Source organism: Nerophis ophidion, linkage group LG21 (genome assembly GCF_033978795.1).
Source record: "Nerophis ophidion isolate RoL-2023_Sa linkage group LG21, RoL_Noph_v1.0, whole genome shotgun sequence".
Taxonomy (NCBI): domain Eukaryota; kingdom Metazoa; phylum Chordata; class Actinopteri; order Syngnathiformes; family Syngnathidae; genus Nerophis; species Nerophis ophidion.
In genome coordinates, this window is record NC_084631.1 from 13,282,733 (window position 1) to 13,306,796 (window position 24,064).

The 24,064-nt window shown below is 38.5% G+C and overlaps 1 protein-coding gene across 9 annotated transcripts in view; it reads right to left on the reverse strand.

Annotated features, from left to right (window-relative positions):
* snx27b (sorting nexin 27b) overlaps positions 1 to 24,064 on the reverse strand; it is an 81,104-nt gene that overhangs the window by 18,507 nt on the left and 38,533 nt on the right. Inside the window, exons 7-13 of one of the 9 annotated variants that reach the window (XM_061881961.1) lie at positions 21,188 to 21,351; positions 20,911 to 21,000; positions 18,080 to 18,229; positions 15,817 to 15,945; positions 15,679 to 15,738; positions 13,545 to 13,593; positions 3,229 to 8,932 (exon numbers count right to left, since the gene is read on the reverse strand). In XM_061881961.1, coding sequence (XP_061737945.1) covers positions 8,865 to 8,932; positions 13,545 to 13,593; positions 15,679 to 15,738; positions 15,817 to 15,945; positions 18,080 to 18,229; positions 20,911 to 21,000; positions 21,188 to 21,351 — 710 coding nt within the window. In that variant the 3' untranslated portion in view covers positions 3,229 to 8,864. Of the gene's footprint in view, positions 1 to 3,228; positions 8,933 to 13,530; positions 13,604 to 15,678; positions 15,765 to 15,816; positions 15,946 to 18,079; positions 18,230 to 20,910; positions 21,001 to 21,187; positions 21,352 to 24,064 lie in introns of those variants that run through there. The other 8 variants (XM_061881957.1, XM_061881955.1, XM_061881956.1 and 5 more) reach the window with 8 other exon arrangements.

The window sequence follows — 24,064 nt, forward strand, 5'->3', positions numbered from 1 at the left end:
CTTCTTCCACTCAAAAAACAAAGTTTGTGAGAATCTTGCTCTGGCACAGCACCAAGAGGACTTACAACTTGACTAAATAGCGAAGCGAAAGTAACAAAGTTTCCGTATGTGAAATTGCGCAGGGAACATTACTCTTGCAAAATTAGGAGCAGTACGCCTCTCTTAGAGACAGCCGGAATTTAAAAGTAGGCACTTAAAGGGGAACTGCAGTTTCTTTAGAATGTTGTTTATCATTCACAATCCATATGTAAGACAAGAACACGTCTTTTTTTTGCATTGTAACTCATAAATAAATGTTAGCAAAAGTCAGCTAACAATAGAGCTCATGGCAGGTCCTCTACTCCGCCTATGAAGCTCTTTAAAAACATTCAAAAGCCTCCATCATGGTTTTATATAAATGCTGTAAGTAAAAAATTAATGTAGTAACTTTCATAATAAAATGTAATACTAACATATTTTGCTCATTTAAATAGAATGGCGGTCAGAGCCGGCCCAAGGCATAAGCGAACTAAGTGCTTGCTTAGGGCCCCACGGCCACCAGGGGGCCCCCAAAAGCAATTAACAAAAAATTCTTATTTTTTATTTTTTGCATTTAGAGTCTGACTGGTGATTTTTAAATGATCAAATATATATTATTGTACAAAAACACAATTTTAGGTCAACAGAGTGCTGCTGCTGATCTAGGCCTAGTGATCTGTGAGTTGTAACCAAATATTTGGGTAGCTCTGCGGATAGCCTGCACTCTTCCTGTGACTGTTGCATCTGCAGAGCTTTGCCAAGCTCAAATTAATAAAAAACTACTTGAGATCTTCCATGGCTCAAGAAAGACTGAGTGGACTGGCAGTGATTGGTATTAATAACAAAGTCGGCTATCAGATTTCTTACAGTGATGTCATAAATGACTTTGCCTCCAAAAAAGCCAGGAAACAGCCGCGTCGCCAGACAGATTTCACTGGGGCACGTGCTCCAGTATTGATCTGCATTGCCCCAGTAAAAATGTCACCAATAAAAAAAAATGCTTCAGAGTTGTAAGTCTACATAACATAAACTACAGCGCATATACTACTTAGTATGGTAATTGATTGCTACTGTATTCACTCCACATGACAATGAGCACATGGCTAATTAATATGGTAATTTATTCATGTGTGGAGACTTCAGTTGAGAGAGAGAGAGATAGAGAGGGAGAGAGAGGATGAGAATCATTGCGTGAGGTATGTAACGTTAGCCAACAACAATTTGTTAATTATATTATTTTGATTTTGATTTGACTCAAACTGCAACTCCTAGATGGATATCAGAAAGTTATTCACCCGCAACAGGAAAGAAGCAGCGAGGAATGAGAGATGTACAGTAAGTGAAGTCCTAGCTAGCTAGGCAACATAATTGTCTTCAGTTCATGCTAAGTTAGCTAACGTTATTCCTTGTATCAAGACAAACATATTAATTTGCTGTACGAGCTGTTGGGGGAATTTCCAACGAACATGAAACATAATGTTGGTTATTTTCTGCTGGTTCTGCTCAGGACCTCTGCATCAATGATGATTTTGAGTAAGCATGTGTGAGTTGAGTGCTTCTCAAGTGGTTTATCTTCAGGAAGAAAAACATTTTTCCATATCATCAAGTTGTGAGCCAAATTTTTAAATCATTCAAGTTTATTTCACTGAAAAATAGCACAGTAGACTTGTCTTGTTAATAGGTTTGTCTTTGACCAAAACAATCTTATTTTGTCACCAGAAAAATAGCTACAGCTAAAGCATCTGGTTTTGTTTCCAGAAAAAATAGTACCATTTCTGTATTTGTTACCAGAAAGATGGCTGAAAATATCGGGTTTTGTTGCCCCATTTAGATTTAAAAAAAATATATTTCCATGTCCGTCCCGAGTCCTCCTGGCCTACTGTGCAGCCAACCAGATCCCAGAGTCATGTACTGTTACCAGACAAAGTCAGAAGCAGAAATGGATGGAGGACTATGTAGTGGACTCTAGTTGTGGGGCAGTGAGTGACCTAGGTGATGCAGAGGAACTGAAAACAAACTTGTATCTACCTTGCCTTGACAGGATGGTTGCTGAGATGGATCAGCGTTTTTCATCTCTCAACAGCCAAGTTCTAAAAGGTGTTCAGGCCTGTAATCCAGGATCTGACTATTTCCTCTGTGAGGAGGACCTCAGGGGTCGGGCAGATCATTACAATGTTGATCTAAAACCTGAAGAGGTGTTAGTGGCCAAAAACTGTCTGGCCAGAAAGCAGGAAAGCCTTCCAATCCCAGACATGCAAACTGTTTTCAGCTGCCTGGATCAAGTCATGTTACCAACCTTGACACAGGTCATTCAGATCTCTCTGACCACCCCAGTGTCCAGCTGCAGTTGTGAACGGACATTCAGTGTGCTGAGACGGCTCCACACTTGGCTGAGAAGCACAATGGGGCAGGATAGGCTTCACCATCTTGCCATCATGTCAGTTGAGAGGGAAGAACTTTCCAAGTTAAGTCAGAGTGAAGTAGATTGACCACTTTGCAAAAATGAAAACGAGGCGTTACAGTTTACTTCTCAGAAAATGATTCCCTGAACAGACACACAACAGTTGTTCATTTATTCTACTACTGTGGCTTTATTGTTTTGTGTATATTTTATAGTTTTGTGTATCTGAAATAGGATTAGCCACATTGCCATAAATGGAAATTAAATAATAAAAAATAACCCAGAGATGTAGGGGTGCTTTATTTTTTGTTTTACTTTTGTAGATGTTAAATTTGCAGATGATTACTGCAATAAATATTTCAAAAAGATTAATTGCTCTTCCTTTTTGCTTTTACCAGTAGCAGTATAGAAGTCTGGAGTAAAAAAGAGCACACGTAGGCCAAATGCATTAGTTAATTTTAGGTGGTTAATCAAAGATCCATACAACATAATCTGATATGATTTCATAGTTTAAAGCACTATTTAAGTATTTTTTGATAAATAAGTGCTAAAAATGTTTTTGCTTGCGCGCTTTGCACGCTCACATGAAATATTTGTGCCCCAGGTGTGCCCCAGTACAGTATTAGGTCTAGTGACGCCCCTGCCAGGAAGCACAGGTTTTAAGGAGTGGGTGGAGTGGTGTGGGTGGTGAAGAACAGAGGAACAAAACTGTGATGTGATGGTCAAATGTGTGAATTAAGGTAGTTTATTTAGATGTTTTTCCCCCCAAATTTTTGCACTTCATTATGTACATTTACATAGTTTTAATATGTAGTAACTTTATATTTGTTCATAAACCGTTATGTTACCTTGTTTCTGGTAACTCTGTTCATTAATATTATTTAAGTATTTGCTTGATATTTAATTTAATTATGTTGGTTTTTGTAAATTATGTTGGTTTTTATACAATTGAATTTGTTCCTTTTTATATATATTTAAGTGATTTTATTGTTGCACTTTATTGTTTTTCTTGCACTACGAATTATTCTTGCACATTGCTGTTTCAGGTTTTTGTTACCAAAAATAATAAGTAAATCAGAATCAGCTTTATTGTCCAGTTATGTTTAACACACATGGAATTTAACTTCAGCAGACTGCTCTCTCTTTGTACAAAGTAAACATTAAATATGAACAATTAACTAAAAATATAAACTAGTAATTAAAGACTAATATGTACAAGACTGATGAGACAAGATGACACGTTTCCTGTAAATACAACGCTTTATCACTTGCACTGTTCAACCCCAGGCCACTCTTGTAGCTGAATGTTTTCTACATTTTAAGATTAGGGACCATATGTGGCACTCTGGACATAATTCGTTCATTCAATGGTATTATTTATGTTCTTAACTGGGCCACCCCCATATCTTTATAAATGACATGTCATTTGTAAAGACATGCCAGGCTGACAATAGGATAATGCAAACAACACTGCCAGAGCCGCAAAGAGTTTATAGTAGGTGTGCGAATGACCAACAATCAATAGTATTGGCAGAAATAGAGGGCCCTAAAATCAAATTTTGCTTAGGGCCCCATGGAGGCTTGGCCGGTATTAATTATACAGACGTATCACATTTGCTTATCCCTTCAACGACAAACACTAAGAATTATGTAGCAGTATTGCTGAGTGCTGAACAAGAAATACAAACTACGAACATAATAAAAGAATCACTTTCTGTACAATGTCTGATCTCACTGGAATGCTGACTGATGAGATGTTTATATCTTCCCATTTAGATGAAGAATTAATCATAATCCTCATGAAGGGTTAAAAGTGCCAAAAAATGAGCGACTTTTCGCGTTTTTCTAGCCATCTCCTCGTCAAAGTTGAATGTCAAAGTTTACGAACTTCTCGGTTTATGGCCACATCCTTCTACTATCCAGGTGAGAGGCATAATTTAAAATGTAGAATTCACTTGTACTACAAACTCTGTTTTCATATGAGTTGGGAAATTGTGTTAGATTTGAATATAAATGGAATACAATGATTTGCAAATCCTTTTCCGCCCATATTCAGTTGAATATGCAACAAAGACAACATATATGATGTTCAAACTGAAAAAACATTTTTTTTTTTCAAATTATTATTAACTTTAGAATTTGATGCCAGCAACACATGACAAAGAAGTTGGGAAAGATGGCAATAAATACTGATAAAGTTGAGAAATGTTCATCAAACACTTATTTGGAACATCCCACAGGTGTGCATGCTAATTGTGAATAGGTGGGTGCCAGAATTGGGTATAAAAGCAGCTTCCAAGAAATGCTAAGTAATTCACAAACAAGGATGGGGTGAGGGTCATCAATTTGTAAGCAAATTGTCGAACAGTTTTAGAACAACATTTTTCAACGAGCTATTGCAAGGAATTTAGGGATTTTACCATCTACGGTCCGTAAAATCATCAAAAGGTTCAGAGAATCTGGAGAAATCACTGCATGTAAGGGATGATATTACGGACTTTTGATCCCTAAGGCAGTACTGCATGAAAAACCGACATCAGTGAGTAAAGGATATTAGCACATGGACTCGGGAACACTTCATAAAACCACTGTCAGTAACTACAGTTGGTTGCTACATCTGTAAGTGTAAGTCAAAACTCTACTATGCAAAGCAAAACCCATTTATCAACAACACCCAGGAACGCCGCTGGGCCCGAGCTCACATAATATGGACTGATGCAAAGTGAAAAAGTGTTCTGTGGTCTGACGAGTCCAAATTTCAAATTATATTTGACAACTGTGGATGTGGTGTCCTCAAGAAACAAGAGGAAAATAACCATCCGGATAGTTATAGGCGCAAAGTGTAAAAGACAGCATCTGTGATGGTATGGGGGTGTATTAGTGCCCAAGGCATGGGTAACTTACACATCTGTGAAGGCACCATTAATGCTGAAAGGTCCATACAGGTTTTGGAACAACATATGTTGTCATCCAAGCAACGTTATCATGGATGCCCCTGCTTATTATAGCAAGACAATGTCAAGCCACGTGTTACAACAGCGTGGTTTCGTAGTAAAAGAGTGCGGGTACTTTCCTGGCCCGCCTGCAGTTCAGACCTGTCTCCAATCGAAAATGTGTGGCGCATTTTGAAGCGTAAAATACGACCGCGGAGACCCCGGACTGTTGAACGACTGAAGCTCTACATAAAACAAAAATGAGAAAGAATTCCACTTTCAAAGCTTCAACAATTAGTTTCCTCAGTTCCCAAACGTTTGAGTGTTGTTAAAAGAAAAGGTGATGTAACACAGTGGTGAACATGCCCTCTCCCAACTACTTTGGCACCTGTTGCAGCCATGAAATTCTAAGTTTATTATTATTTGCAAAAAAAAAATAAAGTTTATGAGTTTGAACATCAAATATATTGTCTTTGTAGTGCATTCAACTAAATATGGGTTGACAAGGATTTGCAAATCATTGTATTCCGTTTATATTTACATCTAATACAATTTCCCAACTCATATGGAAACAGGGTTTGTAACTCAGAGCTGCTGCAGCGTTTAGTATGTCAATATAGTAGCATAAGATAGTTAGCTCTCTGTGATCACAGCGCTGTTTGTTTGTCTGCGTAAACGCTGGTAATCATATTGCTAATACTTGATTAATATTCAGGTCATGAGATGTAAATAGAGTATTGTTGTTTATTTTATTTTTTTGAGGGCTTTACGAGAGGAATAGTGTACTCCAATTAGCTGCATTGTTAGCCACCTCGTATTTGCTGAAAATTTCAAAGGGATTGTGATTTAGCAAATTTCCCCAAAAAAAGGGCAGTTCCCCTTTAACTTGCCCTCCTTCCACTGAGGGGACAGGGGGGTTCAATATCAGACTTCTCCAAATAGAGTCTTCGACTATTTGAAGACAGCCTTGGTATGCGACATATGACATTTATTAAATGCAAACTGCACTTTTTGGGGAATTTTGGTTGTCATAATTATTTTAACATGACCATAAATGTATTTAAAAAAAAAAAATAGGCATTCTTCATAACTTCCTAACTTTTAAATAAAAGTCTTCTTACAGCAGAGGCAAAGGGAGGTACTCTGAATTTGACAATAAAACCAAATAAAAACACATCCCAAAAGAGCCAACAAAGTTCTTTTTACATTTTGTGACTTGAATATTAACCAAGTATTAGTAATATTGTTATCATAAGCGCTAACGCAGACAAACTATTTATAGTGGTGCGAGCTTGTGAATAAGTGTCTGATGAGCTGCTTCCTTGTTTTCTTGCTAGTCAAACTATTAAAAATCATAAATTAGGGCTGGGCGGTACTATAGTTAATACGGGTTTATTTTAGAAAGCGGTTTGTATTTGAGATCATACCGCCATACCGGTATTTTTCATGTACCTTTGTTACGGCCGTTTGCGCTTCTCTGCGCCTGAAAGGCGAAGCACAGGGCATTCTCTTTGGTTCACCCCCGTCCTTGCATGTTTACAGCGGCTTGTCTGATGATAACGTGCATCAAACTTTAAAAAAAAAAAGTCTCAATCCGGTGCCAATTTCTCGACTCCCGAGTTATGCAATGTTTTGGAAAGCGACTGCATTTGGCGATTGGTGAATTACTACAGCTTTATTTACACTTACACAAATTTGCTTTAAAACCTACAGCTCTCCTTATAGCGACTCTCACTAATCTCCTCTGCTAATTTTTCTTCACTTCTGTTAGCGACTTAGCCCAGAAGCTAACGATAGCTACTCTCTGCTGCTCGCTCGGTGTGTCAAATGTCTAACTACAACTCTTTTTAAAAGTGCCTATTCCCATAGCCTGTTTAGAATAAGATACTGTAGTGTAGCGGCTGGGTGGCTGAAAAGTAGTTTGGAACTTAAAAGCCAGCGGCTTTCACCGCAGTGAGCAAGTAAAAGCTCACGTGTGAGGCTAACATTGATGAACATGAACGAAAAATGCTTTGACATAGTTAACGGCTAACTAATTATTTTTTGAGAATAAACAACACGTTATGTTACTGTTTACAACAAAAATAATCTGAGTACGCTAAACTAGCCGTAAAACACTGAGGCAACGTTTTTATAAGATACCAGCATATACCGTATACCAGTATTTGGACTAAAAATACCGCGATATCAGTTTTGATCCATATCGCCCAGCTCTATCATAAATCATGCCTCTTACTTGGATAGTAGAAAGATGAGGACATATTCCGGCAAGTTGGTACACTTTGACAGCCAATTTATACCCTGAAAAGGAGAGAATTACACAAAAAGATGCTTGGTTCCACTCCCCGTTTCTTCACGAGGATTACGAGTCATTCTTCATTCTTCTATATGACCATTTATCAGTCGGCATCCTAATGACAGTAGACCCTGTACAGTAAGTGACATTTTAGTATGTTTGTTGGCTCTAATGAAGTCTGCAGTGAGCAGTAATCAGTGATTCTAAAAAAGTGAATGTTACTATAATGTGCCTACTAACAGCATGTATATAAAACCTTATTGGAGGTGTCTGTTTTTAAGGGCAAATCCTACAGGCTCAATTGTAAGCAGACCTTTGATAGCATTTATTTACTATTTAGAATGCATTTAAAAAAACAACAACATGTTTTTCGCAAGGATTGTGAACAATAGGCAACATTCCACAAAAAAGTGCAGTTCCCCTTTAGGTGCAGAGTTAGTGTGTACGTCAAAAGTGAATAAATGGCACAGTAGTGCTATTGGAGACAGGCGTGGACAAACAATGCGTTAGCATTAAGGCTAAAGACACACACTAAAGCACTATCAACATGTCTAAATTCCAGCATCAAGACAACATTTTGGACAATACAATCCTGTGTAATTTCTTATACTTGCTTAACATTGATGAAAAATACTGTAATATGGAACTTTTAAGTCCATGCAAAATAAGATTTTTATGTGAGCCAACAGTTGCTTCAGTTGTATAGGGTGTGCATATTCATGCGCACTGGTGGCGGTGCTAGACAATTGCCCAAGGAAGCAGCTTCTAGGGGGTTAATTTTTTTTTTTTTAAGTTTTCAAGCGTTTACTATAACCATCACAAATGTCACCTCACACATTTGTAGGTTTTAAACATCTGTAGATGTGGCGCCCCTTTAGAGGTCTGTGTGCTCACATCTTCCCATCTTCTCCGAAACACAATACACAACTTAAATGATTGACAAAATGTTCCGCTGCTTGATGATTCCTTGTCAAATGTTTCCCTTTTTCCGTCCAGTAGGGACTGTGGTTTTAGACTATGAGGTTGACTTACCTCGCTTTGTCCACCTTTCACTCTAGTCCTTCCTGACTTTGTGCAGGAGTTCACTATATGCTTTGTTCTTTTGCGGATGTTCGCATGAATGTAGAGTGGAGAGGAGTGTAAATGCTGACTTGTATGTCTCTTGAATTTTTACAGAAGTGCCTGGCTAAGCAGAGTGGGGGATGCTGGCGTGTGGTCAAGAGGTAACAATCTCTCTCGCCGGGCGCCTCCAACCCTTCGGTGCCTCAACAGCTGGAAGATATTCTGCGGCAAACAAACGGGTAGAAGGATTTAAAAAGTCTTTATTGTCGCCTTGCTCAGGTGCAGTAACAACATGTAGCTTGGTTGTTAAGAATAACAACATTGTAAATAGTGAAATTAATTAATAACTCATATTATGTTTTGCATATGGTGAATGTTTACAAACCCCGTTTCCATATGAGTTGGGAAAATGTGTTAGATGTTAATAGAAACGGAATACAATGATTTGCAAATCATTTTCAACCCATATTCAATTGATAGCACTACAAAGACAAGATAATTGATGTTCAAACTCATCAACTTAATTTTTTTTAGCAAATAATTAACTTACAATTACATGGCTGCAACACATGCCAAAGTAGTTGGGAAAGGACATGTTCACCACTGTGTTACATCACTTCTTCTTTTAACAACACTTAATAAACGTTTGGGAACTGAGGAAACTAATTGTTGAAGCTTTGAAAGTGGAATTCTTTCCCATTCTTGTTTTATGTAGAGCTTCGGTCGTTTAACAGTCCGGGGTCACCGCTGTCGTATTTTACGCTTCATAATGTGCCACACATTTTCGATGGGCGACAGGTCTGGACTGCAGGCGGGCCAGGAAAGTACCCGCACTCTTTTACTACGAAGCCACGCTGTTGTAACACTTGTCTTGCTGAAATAAGCAGGGGCGTCCATGATAACGTTTCATGGATGACAACGTATGTTGCTCCAAAACCTGTATGGACCTTTCAGCATTAATGGTGCCTTCACAGATGTGTAAGTTACCCATGCCTTGGGCACTAATACACCCCCATAGCATCACAGATGCTGGCTTTTGAACTTTGCACCTATAACAATCCGAATGGTTATTTTCCTCTTTGTTCTGGAGGACACCACGTCCTCTGTTTCCAAATATAATTTGAAATGTGGACTCGTCAGACCACAGAACACCTTCACACTTTGCATCAGTCAACCTTAGGTGAGCTCAGGCCCAGCCAAGCTGGCGGCGTTTCAGGATATTGTTGATAAATGGGTTTGGCTTTGCATAGTAGAGTTTTAACTTGCACCTACAGATGTAGCGACCAACTATAGTTACTGACAGTGGTTTTATGAAGTGTTCCTGAGCATATGTGGTGATATCCTTTACACACTGATGTCGGTTTTTGACGCAGTACCGCCTGAGGGATCAAAAGTCCGTAATATCATCGCTTATGTGCAGTAATTTCTCCAGATTCTCTGAACTTTTTGATGATTTTACGGACCGTAGATGGTAAAATCCCTAAATTCCTTGCAATAGCTCATTGAGAAATGTTGTTCTAAAACCTCGTCAATTTGCTTACAAAGTGGTGACCCTCACTCCATCCTTAATTGTGAATTACTTAGTATTTCATGGAAGCTTCTTTTATACCCAATCATGGCACCCAACTGTTCCCAATTAGCCTGCAAACCTGTGGGATATTCCATATAAGTGTTTGATGAGCATTCCTCCACATTATCAGTATTTATTGCCACCTTTCCCAACTTTCTTGTCACGTGTTGCTGGCATCAAATTGTAAAGTTAATGATTATTTGCAAAAAAAAAAAATGTTTATCAGTTTGAACATCAAATATGTTGTCTTTGTAGCATATTCAACTGAATATGGGTTGAAAATTATTTGCAAATCATTGTATTCCGTTTATATTTACGTCTAACACAATTTTCCAACTCATATGGAAACGGGGTTTGCATATTCATCTGAGAGAAGGCAAACCGCCAATTTAAATAATAAGTATTTCAGTTTGGGCACGTGTTCTTTGATGTTTGATGTTTCCCTCTTACACACATGTAAGAGGTATGAATGCTATGGCTATGAGTTGTTTTTTCCCTTGGCCTCAGTCTGGACCCCCTCTCCAGGGGCCCAGGCTTAGACCAATTTTTCTATCTACCCCCCATTGTTTACCTGTATCTCACCTTTTTTGTAAGGGGCACCGGAAGTTGGCAGACCAGTCAGCGATCCTGTTCTGTCTCCCTGTAATATTTGTCTGATCTTGAATGGGATTGTGCTGAAAATGTTAATTTCCCCTCCGGGATTAATAAAGTATTCCTGATTCTAATAACATAGGGCCCTTTAGTATTGATATTTGTGTGTGGAATAGATTAGTTCTCGCGGAAAAAAAAGGCAATAAAATTGGACCTTGGTATGAAAAGGTGATGGCCCTATCCGTAAGAAGAGACTACATGTTTGGCTTAATGCCAGAATCTAAGACACAACCTGCATCTGTTGTCTTTCCAGACCCTTACACACAAACATCTCCTTTTATGGTCAGCGTGTGCTGTCCTGACTTTGCACACACCCAGAGACATGGAGGAGGAATATAAAACTGATGGTTTGGCTACTTCAAGTTAGGAGTACCTAATTTTTTGACCTGACATCCTCCAGGAACTGCAGTCCTATATAATGACGCTCGCTTGTAATAGAGGAACTTTTGGTTCAGTAAAGCGTCTCCGATGTCTCTTTTGATCCAGCCACACTCTTCTGTCCGGACGAGGATGACAAGACCAGAAATACACATCAATAGCACCCGACAATTAGTGCCTCTAGAATTTGTTTTGGTATAAACAGGGCTGAATTGACAGCAGATGTTTTGGAAAGTTTCGCAAAAGTTGCAATATTTTGCGGGTTATTTGGTTTCAATAATATCCATCAAATTCTGATTTTATGAATTTGTTATAAATGTTTGCAACTTGCTCACTGTAACATTTTTGTAAGCAAAACATATAACCAGAACACCACCTTATGTTACCATTAGTGGTTCAACAGAACACACTTGTTTGACAATTGTTTATGTTTTCCACAATCACAAAGTTTAGTTTTCATTTTTTTAACTGCCTGAATAAAATAATTGTTGGTTACGCCGGTCATTCCCTCGGTCTCGTCAACATGTGTACACCTACAAAAACAGTCTAGACAAGAAACAATTGTTGTTGTTATAATAGATATACATTCAATGACAGCTAACACTAGCTATCCAAATTTCTATTATCAGCCAACAACACCTAAAGCTAAAGCGCGAGCATAAGTTACGTAATTAGGTAATTACGTCAATACGTACGAGAAGCTGTAAGAGAGTGGAATATACTGTGTCAAATACATTGGAAAGTTAGCAACCTCTAGGCAACTGTGTAAATGTTGCAAACCGCCCCTATAAGTCAGTGTTTCTTAACCATAGGGTCAGGCTGCCAAAAAATATGTTTCTAAGCTGTAGTTTGTATGCGCCACAGCGGTGCTCAGTTCTGATACACTTTTCCACCACTTTTGGCAGTAATGACAATAACAAACCAACAAAATAAGTCTGGAGTTAAAGTCATAGAGATGTTCTTTAAGCGCAAAAATTAGGACCAAAGTGGTGAAACTTTATTTTAATTTGCACAGTTCAGTTAAAAAACATATACATTATCATGTATTATTAATTCATTCAGAAAGTATTCATTGTAGCACTGCATAATTGTATGTAAATCTATTTCTGTTCATCAGTTTTTATGAGTCCCTTCTAATGCAGTATATTTGATTTTATTTATGTTTGTTATCAGCCTGACCTAAGCCTTGATTAACAAATGCTTTCATACTATTTGACAAGCTATAATCAGATATAATTATTATTAAGATAACTAATTTAGTGTTAATATTTGAGTGGGCCCCAGCCCCTCTGTAGTTAAAAAGTTGGGTCCCGAGGTAAAGGAAAGTTAAGAACTCCTGTCTTTAGAGTTCCTTGTAACCTGAACCATAAAAAACACAGGATTTCAACAGAAATTGGAATACCAATACTGTATTGACATTTTATACCACACAGATTTAAAAGTAGACACTGCGGGCAGTAAAAGCAGCACATTGGTAAATGACTGTACTATTTTATTCATCATAACTAATAATAGTAATAATTGATTATACTGTAATTTCAGAAAGAAACCCCACCATTTTTGTTGGTAAATGAGAGATGATGAGAGATTATCATCACAGGTCAAGATCTAACATGAAAATGCTGCCTCTTTGCTTGGTCAGCATTGCAAATGAGAATCTTTTCCCAAATGTCTTACCCTGAATAAATATATTAACACAGGTAAACAAAGATGTAAATATTTATATACTACATCACCCAGAATGTAAACAGAAAAAGGAAGTACCGGTATGTCTGAGCTACGTGAGAAGGACGGCAATTACATTGGCTAAGCAGTACACTGCTGCTGGAATTTTAATTTTCCTGAAGGAACTCTCCTGAAGGAATCAATAAAGTACTATCTATCTAAAAGGTTGATACATTGTTACACATTATTATTCCTGTTTCCTCTGCACAAACAACAATCATACATTTTGATTAGACAGTTAATGTTTGTGTTTGAGTGCTAAGCAGATATCAATTAAATTGGGGGAAATGTCATACACTCTGTTTTCCATAGACCCATGTACAGTATTTTTGGGGCCCCACCGCAATTAAATTTGTACCGCCACAAAACAATTTTGCTCTATTTTTGTTTGTTTTTGTTTTACTTTGGTGTGTTTGCTCACTCACAAACATAAATATGACTGTGTCCTTCTCGTGCAGTACAGGACATTGTAACCTACAAAAATGCAGAGCTTTACCTTGCCGCACATGCCGTCGTTGGAGCAGTTCCTGTTGTCTTGGTCTGTGGCCTCCTCCTCCACCTGTGGACAACTATAACTTTTAGTGGAGCAGGTTATTTTTTAACTACAGTATGATGACTACCTTTTCAATTAGCCCACCGTGGCTCCTTTCCCTTGTCCATTGACAAAAACAGATACGGTTAGTAGAAACTCTATTTCAGCCACTGTTCCAAGTGAGACAATCTGATAGTAGGGAATTAAGGTTATCTTGTTTATAATCATGGCCACCAGCAGCTAGAGCGATTCGGACCGAGAAAGCGACGATTTCCCCATTAATTTCAATCAATCAATCAGTGTTTATTTATATAGCCCTAAATCACAAATGTCTCAAAGGACTGTACAAACCATTACGACTACGACATCCTCGGAAGAACCCACATAAGTTGAGCAAGGATGAAAGATTCGTGGATGAGGATAGCGTGGCGCAGTGGGAGAGTGGCCGTGCGCAACCCGAGGGTCCCTGGTTCAATCCCCACCTAGTACCAACCTCGTCATGTCCGTTGTGTCCTGAGCAAGACACTTCACCCTTGCTCCTGATGGGTGCTGGTTAGCGCCTTGCATGTCAGCTCCCTCCATCAGTGTGTGAATGTGTGTGTGAATGGGTGAATGTGGAAGTAGTGTCAAAGCGCTTTGAGTACCTTGAAGGTAGAAAAGCGCTATACAAGTACAACCCATTTATCATTTATTTATTTATCTTTGTTTAGGCTTCGGAGCCGATCCGATTTCCAGTCTTGATACGATTATTTGAAAGTAGATTATAAAACATAAAATATTTTTAGAAAACCTACTGCAGTGATTCTGAAACTGTAGTGGTACGTGGGCTCCACCTAGAGGTACGCCAAATTATCACTTAATTGAACATTCAAACACAGTTTTACTGTTCAAACTGGGTGTAATGTTACATGGCCAAACTATTAAATATACTTGTTAGATAAAACCTCTATCCTTGTTTTTAATGACTATTTTGGGCCTACTACGCTACTGTATTTTAATGTTGGTCATTATGGTGGTACTTGGAGAGCCAAGTGTTTTCTGAGGTGGTACTTTGTAAAAAAAAGTGAAAAAAGTAGGTTGTGCACATTAATTTATAAAAGCAAAAGCTATTCTTGGCGTAGGATAGATATTGTTTACGTTTGAACCGACAATGTATAATGAAAAGGTACCAGTTTTCAGTACTTTTGTATGTGTGTTTTTGAGGATAAAATCTCATTTTTTTTATTGCACCATTTATAAATTTGCGCATTATGGTAACTGCTGTCCAGTTATCTTGTTTTATTATCATCATGTTATCATTTGCAAGTATGACAATACGTTGCAATTACAGTTGCAACTCAAAGACGTTTGATGGCAGTGGTGGATAAATTGATGCCGTTTTTTTGTTTGTTTTTGTTGTGCCCTAAAAAGTGGTAGTACTGCAAGTATTCTATTGATTACACACCATTTGTTTAATTTTAACGTTCATCTTAGATAAAGTTTCCATTAACAAATTTGGAGGTGTTAAAATCGCCATGTAAAATCGCTAATGCTAATCAGTAGAGTTTCAATGGCAACGTTATTAGCATCAAGGTAGTGCATTTTTGGAAAAGATGAGTTTTAGTTTACGTACGTGGGAGAGTTTTTTGAGTCAAATTCTTTGTTGGCGTTGGCAATTGCAACATTACCTAGAGGTAGTATGGCTTGGTCTGCTCGAGTAATTGCCAAATGCCAAAGTGTAAAATACTGGCTGAGTCGAAAACAGGGCACAACTTCAGTCACAACCCAAAACCGTAACATGGAACTGTTGGTTTTAAGTGAATTGCCCGTGTAGCCATCCCTACTATTGGCTCCAATAAATCACTTGTATTTTGCCCTCGAAGCCTTCTTGTATCCACAGCCTTACTCTGATGTTTTGGTATTTTTTAACATGAGTATCCATCATTGTCACATTTATCAGTCAGAAAAAGAGGAAAATCATCCCCCTTAAGACCACGGTGAACCAAGACTTTATGAGAAAGCCGACATAATGACTGTCGACATTAGCAGAGCGCCACTGCATTGCCATATGTTCGGGAATTGCTCTGTGTAAATTAGAGCCAGTACTGCGTGTCACAAGTGGACTGTTCTTACCTCCTTCTTCCACTTTAGCTCGCAGAAAACTCTCTCGAAGCATTCATGCATGTAGTTGAACTAAAAGGACAAACCAGAGGTTGGTTCTGGATGTAGGACAGAAAAAAAAAGATCAAAACCGAAGAGAAATCCACTCACATAAGGTGTAAATATCTTCACCCAGCGTGGTTTCTTCTCCCCGCGCGCATACTCATAGCAAAAGGCCATGCCCTCTTTGTCTGTGTCCCACCTCTGCATCCCCCCCCACTCAAAGGCTATCACTTGGTTCTGAAACACAATAAACTCATTAGAGTATGCTCGTTTGTGTCTGACAAACGGACAGAAGGAACCGTGAAATTGACTGGTCCATTCTATTGTAATGACATAGCAACCCTGTTATTCATTGGATAACATTAATTACTGCAGCATAAAACTGCAATATGGTGGAACCTCGATTTATGTACCCTTGCTGTTAGCTACTGTGCTAGATGTCTGCTTAGAATTTTTGGCCTTTTTACAACATGTTTCTAGCTGTGCTACCTCAATATGAGTCAAAAGAAAACAATGAACAAGCGATGTGTGGTTTGAAAGATCCAGGAAGCATCACCAGCGTTGTCGACATTGACCTCCCCTTCCCTTTTCTTCCGCTACGCTTGAAGAAAATCAACCAACAAGTTAAAAGGGGATTTCATTTTTTATTCCTAATTATTATACCGTCCTGGCTGTCAAAGTTGAATACTTTTGTCATTTCAAACTGTGAGTGCACCCCTGGGCTAGTGACAGTGTTTGTGCATGGCGGCTACAAATGAGTGGATACATCTCCCCCGCTTTCTATTATGTTCAAAGTGTACAAACTGTTACCGAAATAGGGACTTTTGTCAAGGTAGGAACCCATTATTCATGTTTACGTAGTTTTTTTTATGAAGACATTTGCTTCAATATTCAAACTTTTCTATTTAATGAACCCTGTCCAAGAACTAATTGGGTTTGTAAATCAATACCAGTGCTACACTGTAAAAAAATACCCTAAAAACTGCAGCAAGCAATTGTTAAATAGCAACAGTAAAACACCGTAAAATCAAAAATAGTTTATCACAGTAGTAAATGCAGTGGAATCCTGCAAACCTAGAAACAGTAGATAACCTAAATGACTATGGTTATAATATGTTGAAAACACATGACTTCGCTGTGAAAATAATGAGGAATTGTACAAACCATTTACAAATACTGTAATGTCACAAGCATGCAAATAGTAAAAAAAATGCGCTATTATTCTGTCTAAATGAATTTTTTTTGCCGATTGTACATTTAAATTTATGGCATACCTTAATTGTTTTAGGGGTTTGTGTTCAAGCCTTAGCAGAGTTAACTTTTGGCTAACAACATATTTTCTTGTATTTTTGTGGCAAGCGGTTTCCGACATTGAGGGGTTATGTCTATGTGCTTCATTGCATGGAAAAGAACCACGCTGTGTGTCTAAGTGTGTTTGAACTGGTTGCAAGCGGATACGGAACATTTAAGGCCAATTTTTTAATAGCTCACTTGAAGGAACTTGTTGTGGAAGGCCATGTTGTGAGTTGTCTAGTGAAAGGTTGTACCAATACTTTCCAGTTGAAATCCCCATGGACCGCTCACATGTCTCAGAAACACAAGCATTTTGCAGATACTAGATACAGTGCCGCAGTGTTTAGCGCTTGTGCCTCACAGTTAAAGGGTTCTTGGTTCGATTCCCAGGCTAAGGGTCTATTTGTTTTACGGTGAATTCCAGGCAACCACAACTACCAATATTTTACTGTAAATTCAAATTGTAAACAGGTTTAAAACATACCAGTTTTTTCCATAGTAATTTATCTTAAGCAAAAACAGTTGTCAACTGTAGAATTAACATACCGTAATGTCTTATACCTTGTGTTTATTTATGGTGAATTCCTGGCAACGACAGCTGCCATCCATTTATCCATTTTCTACTGCGTGTCCCTCTCAGGGTCGCGGGGGATGCTGGAGCTTATTACAGCTGCATTCGGGCGGAAGGCGGGTTACACCCTGGATAAGTCGCCAGCTCATTGGAGGGCCAACACAGATTGACGGACAACATTCACACTCACATTCACACACTAGGGCCCATTTAGTGTTGCCAAACAACCTATCCCCAGGTGCATGTCTTTGGAGATGGCAGGAAGCCGGGAGAACGGGGAGAACATGCAAACTCCACCCAGGACATTCATATTCTGAGGAACATGCACTAACCCCTTTCCACCGTGCTGCCCACGGCTCCCAGTATTTTACCATAAATTGTGCAGATTTTAATTTTTTTTAAACATTTCTTCAAAGTTAGTATTATTTAGCAACTGAAGTCAAAATATTCGGAAGACCAATAGATTTTTAGTGTCACACACTACCTAAAAAAAACAGCTGCCCTTACCTCGAGTGTCCCCTCCTCGGTGCAGGCATGCAGCTTGAAGTGCTGAATGCTGATGGCCGCAATGACATGGCCCTTGCGTCTGCAGTCACAGGAGCAGTGAGGAAACAAGATTTCATTGTAGCCTTCGAAACCCCTCAACAGATTCAGATACTAGAAGACACAAAAACATTTGTTGGATTTTCCATTTTAAAACACACACTGATCTTAAACCAGCATTTGAAATCATTGCATGCCATATGTCAAAAAGTCTTGGACAAAAAGGTTTAATTCCATACCACTATGGATTTGAACTATCTAAATATAAATAAGTACTGAATTTCAGCTTTAAAGTTAATCTATTATGCAAAATTGACTGTTTAACGCTGTGATCTGCCTCCCGGGAGCCTTTTGGCTGTGGAGACTAGCTGCTGAGTCTCTGCCACACCAGAGTCCGTTTGGAGTGACTGGAGGAGATGCAAATGGAGAGAGAGAGAGCTGCGGAGCTAGCCCTGAGCGCCGGGACGGACAGCCTTCACAGTGTCTTGGTTGAATGAGCAGGTATCGGACACCTTTGGTCTCCTGAGACGCATCCCCGCTCATCTATGAGGACTGGACACTGGCCGAGAGTTGGTGGGCGGCCGAGAGTGAAGTCGGCTCTATTAGTTGCTTTGTTGGATCTGCTCCTGTCTCTGGCCATGCTCCCTCCCCCCCAGCAGACGATGGCGTGGAACACCGCAGAGGCCGCCACAGTGTAAGTTTCCTTTACTTTTTATTCATTGCTGTGTGTAGAAGTGCCTGGTTGCATCAGGTCTGCTCATTTATAGTCTTTAATGTTCTTTGTGTTATTTGATGTTTTCCTCTTACACACATGTAAGAGGGATGTGTGCTATGGCTATAAGTTGTTTTTTCCCTTGGCCTCACACTGGACCCCCTCTCCAGGGCTCAGGCTTAGACGGATTTTTTTTAAATTTTTTTTTATTGATTTATTTTTTTTAGGTCCTCAGCAGTCCTGAGTTCAATCCGGGCTTAGGATCTTTCTGTGTGGAGTTTGCATGTTCTCCCCGTGACTGCGTGGGTTCCTTCCGGGTGCTCTGGCGTCCTCCCACTTCCAAAGACATGCACCTGGGGATAGGTTGATAGGCAACACTAAATGGTCCCTAGTGTGGGAATGTGAGTGTGAATGTTGCTATCTATCTGTGTTGGCCCTGCGATGAGGTGGCGACATGTCCAGGGTGTACCCCGCCCTCCGCCCGATTGTAGCTGAGATAGGCTCCAGCGACCCCGAAAGGAATAAGCGGTAGGAAATGGATGGATGGATGGATTTTTTTTTTTTCTTACCCCCCACCCCATTCTTTTTTGTAAGGGGCGGAAAGTTGGCAGACCCATCAGCGATTCCTGTTCTGTCTCCCTGTAATGTTTGTCTGTTCTTGAATGGAATTGTGCTGAAAATTTTGATTTGCCCTCGGGGATTAATAAAGTATTTCTGATTCTGATTCTGTGATGACAGTAATATGTGCCGTGTGCTAGGGAAGGGTACTGAATCCGGTGGGTTTTTTTGGGTACCGACGGAATCCCGCCATTCTTACAAGGCACTGATTCACGTAAAATCCAATAGTGACACGTTCCTGAAAGGTTTCATTTTAAATTTACGGGACTCATGCAGATCTTAAATACACAAAAACAGGTACCTGTAGAGGTACGAAAAGTTGGTTTTGCATAACAGGACCCCTTTAAATTAATCAGGTATTTAAAAAGTCATAACCTTGTAGGCCTGCTGATAGTTAAGTCGATTAATTGAACAATTAATGAAAATGAACCTAAATTTCGCCGGTGTTCAGTCGAAATGAGCTGCTTCGTTGAAAACAGCTACCAATTGCATAATAGCGGAGTCTTGTCAAAATATGCTGCCTTAACTTTCGAAACATCAATTTATACATTGAAAAAACACTGCCACTGTAGGATTGCTAATATTTACATCATATAGTGGAAGCATATTAACCATAATATAATGCTGGGTAAAACACGGCACACTGATAAAGCTCAACCTATTGTTACTATAACAATGTACAAGGTTAATATTGCTTGCTTCTCTTTTTCCCCTCAATTAATATGCTTTATTTTGCGATACAAGTTATTATTCATATATGTATTGTTGCATTTGAAACGATTGTATGGTTGATAGAGGTAATTATTATTATTATTATTATTCATTACCAAAAGTGTTATTTCTATTGGTATTTTTATTGCTCCCTCTGTAGTGCAATTATGTTAAATTTCCCTTCTGTGTTATTAATATTTACTTCACTAACTGCTTCTTTGCTATCATTTTTGGTATTATATTTTTACATATCGTATTTTCTGATGTTCTGTTGTTGTTATTGTTATCTCTCTGTCTTATCCTCACTTTGTTCCCGCAATTTCCCTTCTCTGTCTTCTTTTATTTCATAATTTCTTCATTATTAGCGTCAATTATTAGTTCCTGACACTGTAATTGTTTACATGCTTACTGGTCAGAAAACACTATGACAAAAATATACTTGACCACAAACCGTGGTCATTGAAAAGTTTAGAAAAAGTCAAATTAACTTGTTATACATTTGATCTTAATCCTGAAATTCCGCCCGATAACTGAATATGCTTAGCTTTTTGTGAGTCGTGTATTAATGTGCAGAAAAACAGCAAGACCTTCTGTACTTTTTGCCAAATACTCAAAATTACAGTGCAGTACTACTGCTTTGCCTGTCATAAATAGTACGAGCTTGTCATTCAAGAGACTGCAGGATGACATATTCCAAATCATAAATAAGGTGGAGCCGACATTAAAAGCTGTTATTCACGTCTTTAGTGTTTACCATGGACATCTTCTGCCGCTCTGCCAGCTTCTGTAGCTGATAGGACTTGTGCTCCACTTTGACGGAACCTTTCGTCACTTCCTCCACAGCCTGCAAAATGACATAGGGTCTGTTTACAGATGGAGAGAAAAAACATCACACACACACACACGCACGCACGCACGCACGCACGCACGCACACACACACACACACACACACACACACACACACACACACACACACACACACACACACACACACACACACACACACACACACACACACACACACACACACCTGGTGGAAGAAGTAGCAGACGGCAAGCTGGTTGTCATTGAGCAAGCTCTCCTCCTCTGTAGTGAAGAGCCACTTCCGCAGGGTGAGACAGGTTCCTGGGATTGCCGATGTGTAGTTCTGCACGTACAGCTTGTGGGGGAACTCGTTGGGGGCGAGTTTGCGTACTGAACCAACAGCAAAAAAACGGGTTAGTGTTGCAACATTACCCGGTAATCTTGGTTCATATTGGATTGGCACTTTATCGCTACAGTAGAAGTAACATATGTAAAACCTGCAACTGCTGTGCTTTTGTGTAAGCATCTTTGATAGGATTTAAAATGAAAATGAACAAAATCATGAAATGGAAAGAAAAAGAAACTAGCATACAGAAAAATGTATTTGGCCACTTAGTTATTAAGACAATCCAATGTCGCTCAATATATGCTAAGCAATACGAACATCACATTCAATCTTTATTTTTAAACATTGCACAGGGTAAATAAAACAAGCTAATTTCATTTATATGCACAACTTTCTTAGATGCTGCCACAGTAAGACGTGTTTTATACCACTACTTCTTTGTCTCATTTTGTCCACCAAATTTATATACTGTGAGTGAATGCACAACGTTGAGCTTTGTTGACGTTATTGACTTGTTGTAGTGGCAATCAGGCATATTTGGTCAGTGCATGACTGCAGGCTGATTGATGCTAACATGCTATTTAGGCTATCTGTATGTAGTGTACATAGTGCATCATTATGCCTTGTTTGTAGGTATATTTGAGCTCATTTAATTTCCTTTACTTATGTCCTTTGGGTATTTAATTTATTTTTGCATGTCTCATGACATTATCTTGATGTAAAATTTACTTAATTTCTAATAGTTGTATGTTTGCCATTGTAGACCACAGCAAACGCTACCCGGCTTGAAAAGATTTTAATAAATTCATTAGAAGAAAACAGCCTGCTGTTTCCATTAATTTGGAAACACACATCTATACTTTTGGCCATTCCAGGTCAGTAATTCCAGGAGTTATCTCAACCTCTGAAAAGCACCAGTTTTAGCAATGTTTTCTAATGTTGTTAAAATGTGTAGAATAAATATTACATTTCAAAATTTCTGGCAATGAAGATTTGCGTCAGCCTGCGACACATAGTAGGCTGTTATAACTAATATAGACACATTATGTGTTGCTTTCATTATAACACTTATATAAGGTTTCTTTTTTTTTTTTGCAGCTCAAGATAGATTTCCTTTTTGTATTTTTGGTCCAACATGGCTCTTTCAACATTTTGGGTTGCCGACTCTTGTGCTAGGTTCACACTGCAGGTTAGAAAATGTCCAATATGGATATTTTTTTCTCAAATTTGATCTTTTTATTTAATCGTTCATATTACAAAAAAAATGTGATGTCTATTGTGAACGTAATCTGACCTGCATAAAGTCATGACGTCATCAAATCCAATCTATTTTATTTATATAGCACATTTAGAAAAACAATAAAGGTTTCACAAAGTGCTGCACTGTAGTTAAAACACATAAAAGCAGGATAAAAAAACAAGGACAGCCAAATGTAAGAAATATTTAACTGAAAAACCCATAAAATACATACAAATGAAATAAAATAGATTAAGATCACACATTTCTCATGCTGGTTTGGAAGCCAATGGTTAAAAAAATGTTTTTAAGACATGATTTAACACTTATTACAGAGGAAGACATCCGAATAACCAGAGGGGATACCCTTCCAAAATTTCAAAGTCAAATCCGAAAATGCACAATACCATTTGGATATTAATCAGGTTTTTGGGACAACAACGAGAAAAATTGTTCAACAGACCTCAGAAATCTTGTTGGGGAGTAGATTTTGAAATGGTCTGAAATATATTGTGGTGCTAATCCTTTAAGAGATTTAAAAACAATAGTATTTTAAATGAATTAAAAAACGAACTGGGAGCCAGTGAAACAATGATAAAATGCTGGTATTGTGTTAATGTTTGTTTGTGCCAGTTAAAAGGCGAGGAGCAGCATTGTGGACAAACTGCTATCAAGCGATTGAGGCCTGGTTCACTCCAACAAAGTTAGTTGCAATAGTCCAAATGTAATGAAACCAAACGTAATGACGTCCCAGGTTTACAGAATGGTTAGATACGGAGTTTGCGAGTCATTTGCCTCGATGTCTGTTCCGAAGAGCGTGTGGGCTAGCAGTCAGAGACAGGAATGGTGAAACAGACAGAGTTCCTAAAGTATATTATTTTTTCCTGTTTTTGCCCATTTGTTAACGATTCTGAAACCATCTATTTTGGGTGTGAAATATGAAGCGTAGCACTTTTTGATGAGTTATTGGTCAGATGAATGCGACATTGACACATATCCGATTGATGTTCACATAAGACAGAGGCCCGGGTCAAATTTGAAAAACTCAGAATTGTACTGTTCACATTGACATAAAAAAATCGGATACAGGGCAGTTATGGGGAAAAAAAATTGGAATCGACATGCAGTGTGAACAAAGCCAAAGATAAGACACTTTTTCACTTCAGATGCAATATCGATAGTGGAGCCTTGAGTATTGTCCGATATCTATATTAATCCAATACAATATCAGCATGAGTCAAAGGACATACTTTTATAATTTGTAGTATAGAATATTAGAACAAACTTGATCAAGTGAAATTACCCGGATAAAAATGTGAGGTATATAAAAAAAAATAATAATAATAACAGCACACTTATGCTTTTTAAGTGAAGTGGTAATTTGTTATTGGTGACACATAAAGGTCACAATAATTGATTAAGTTAAACTGAAGACTCAGTTAGTGAAGTGATGCTAACACGATTGTTGCTGGACACTTTCTATCACGCATCTACTTTGGAGACTTTGTATGTATACTAAT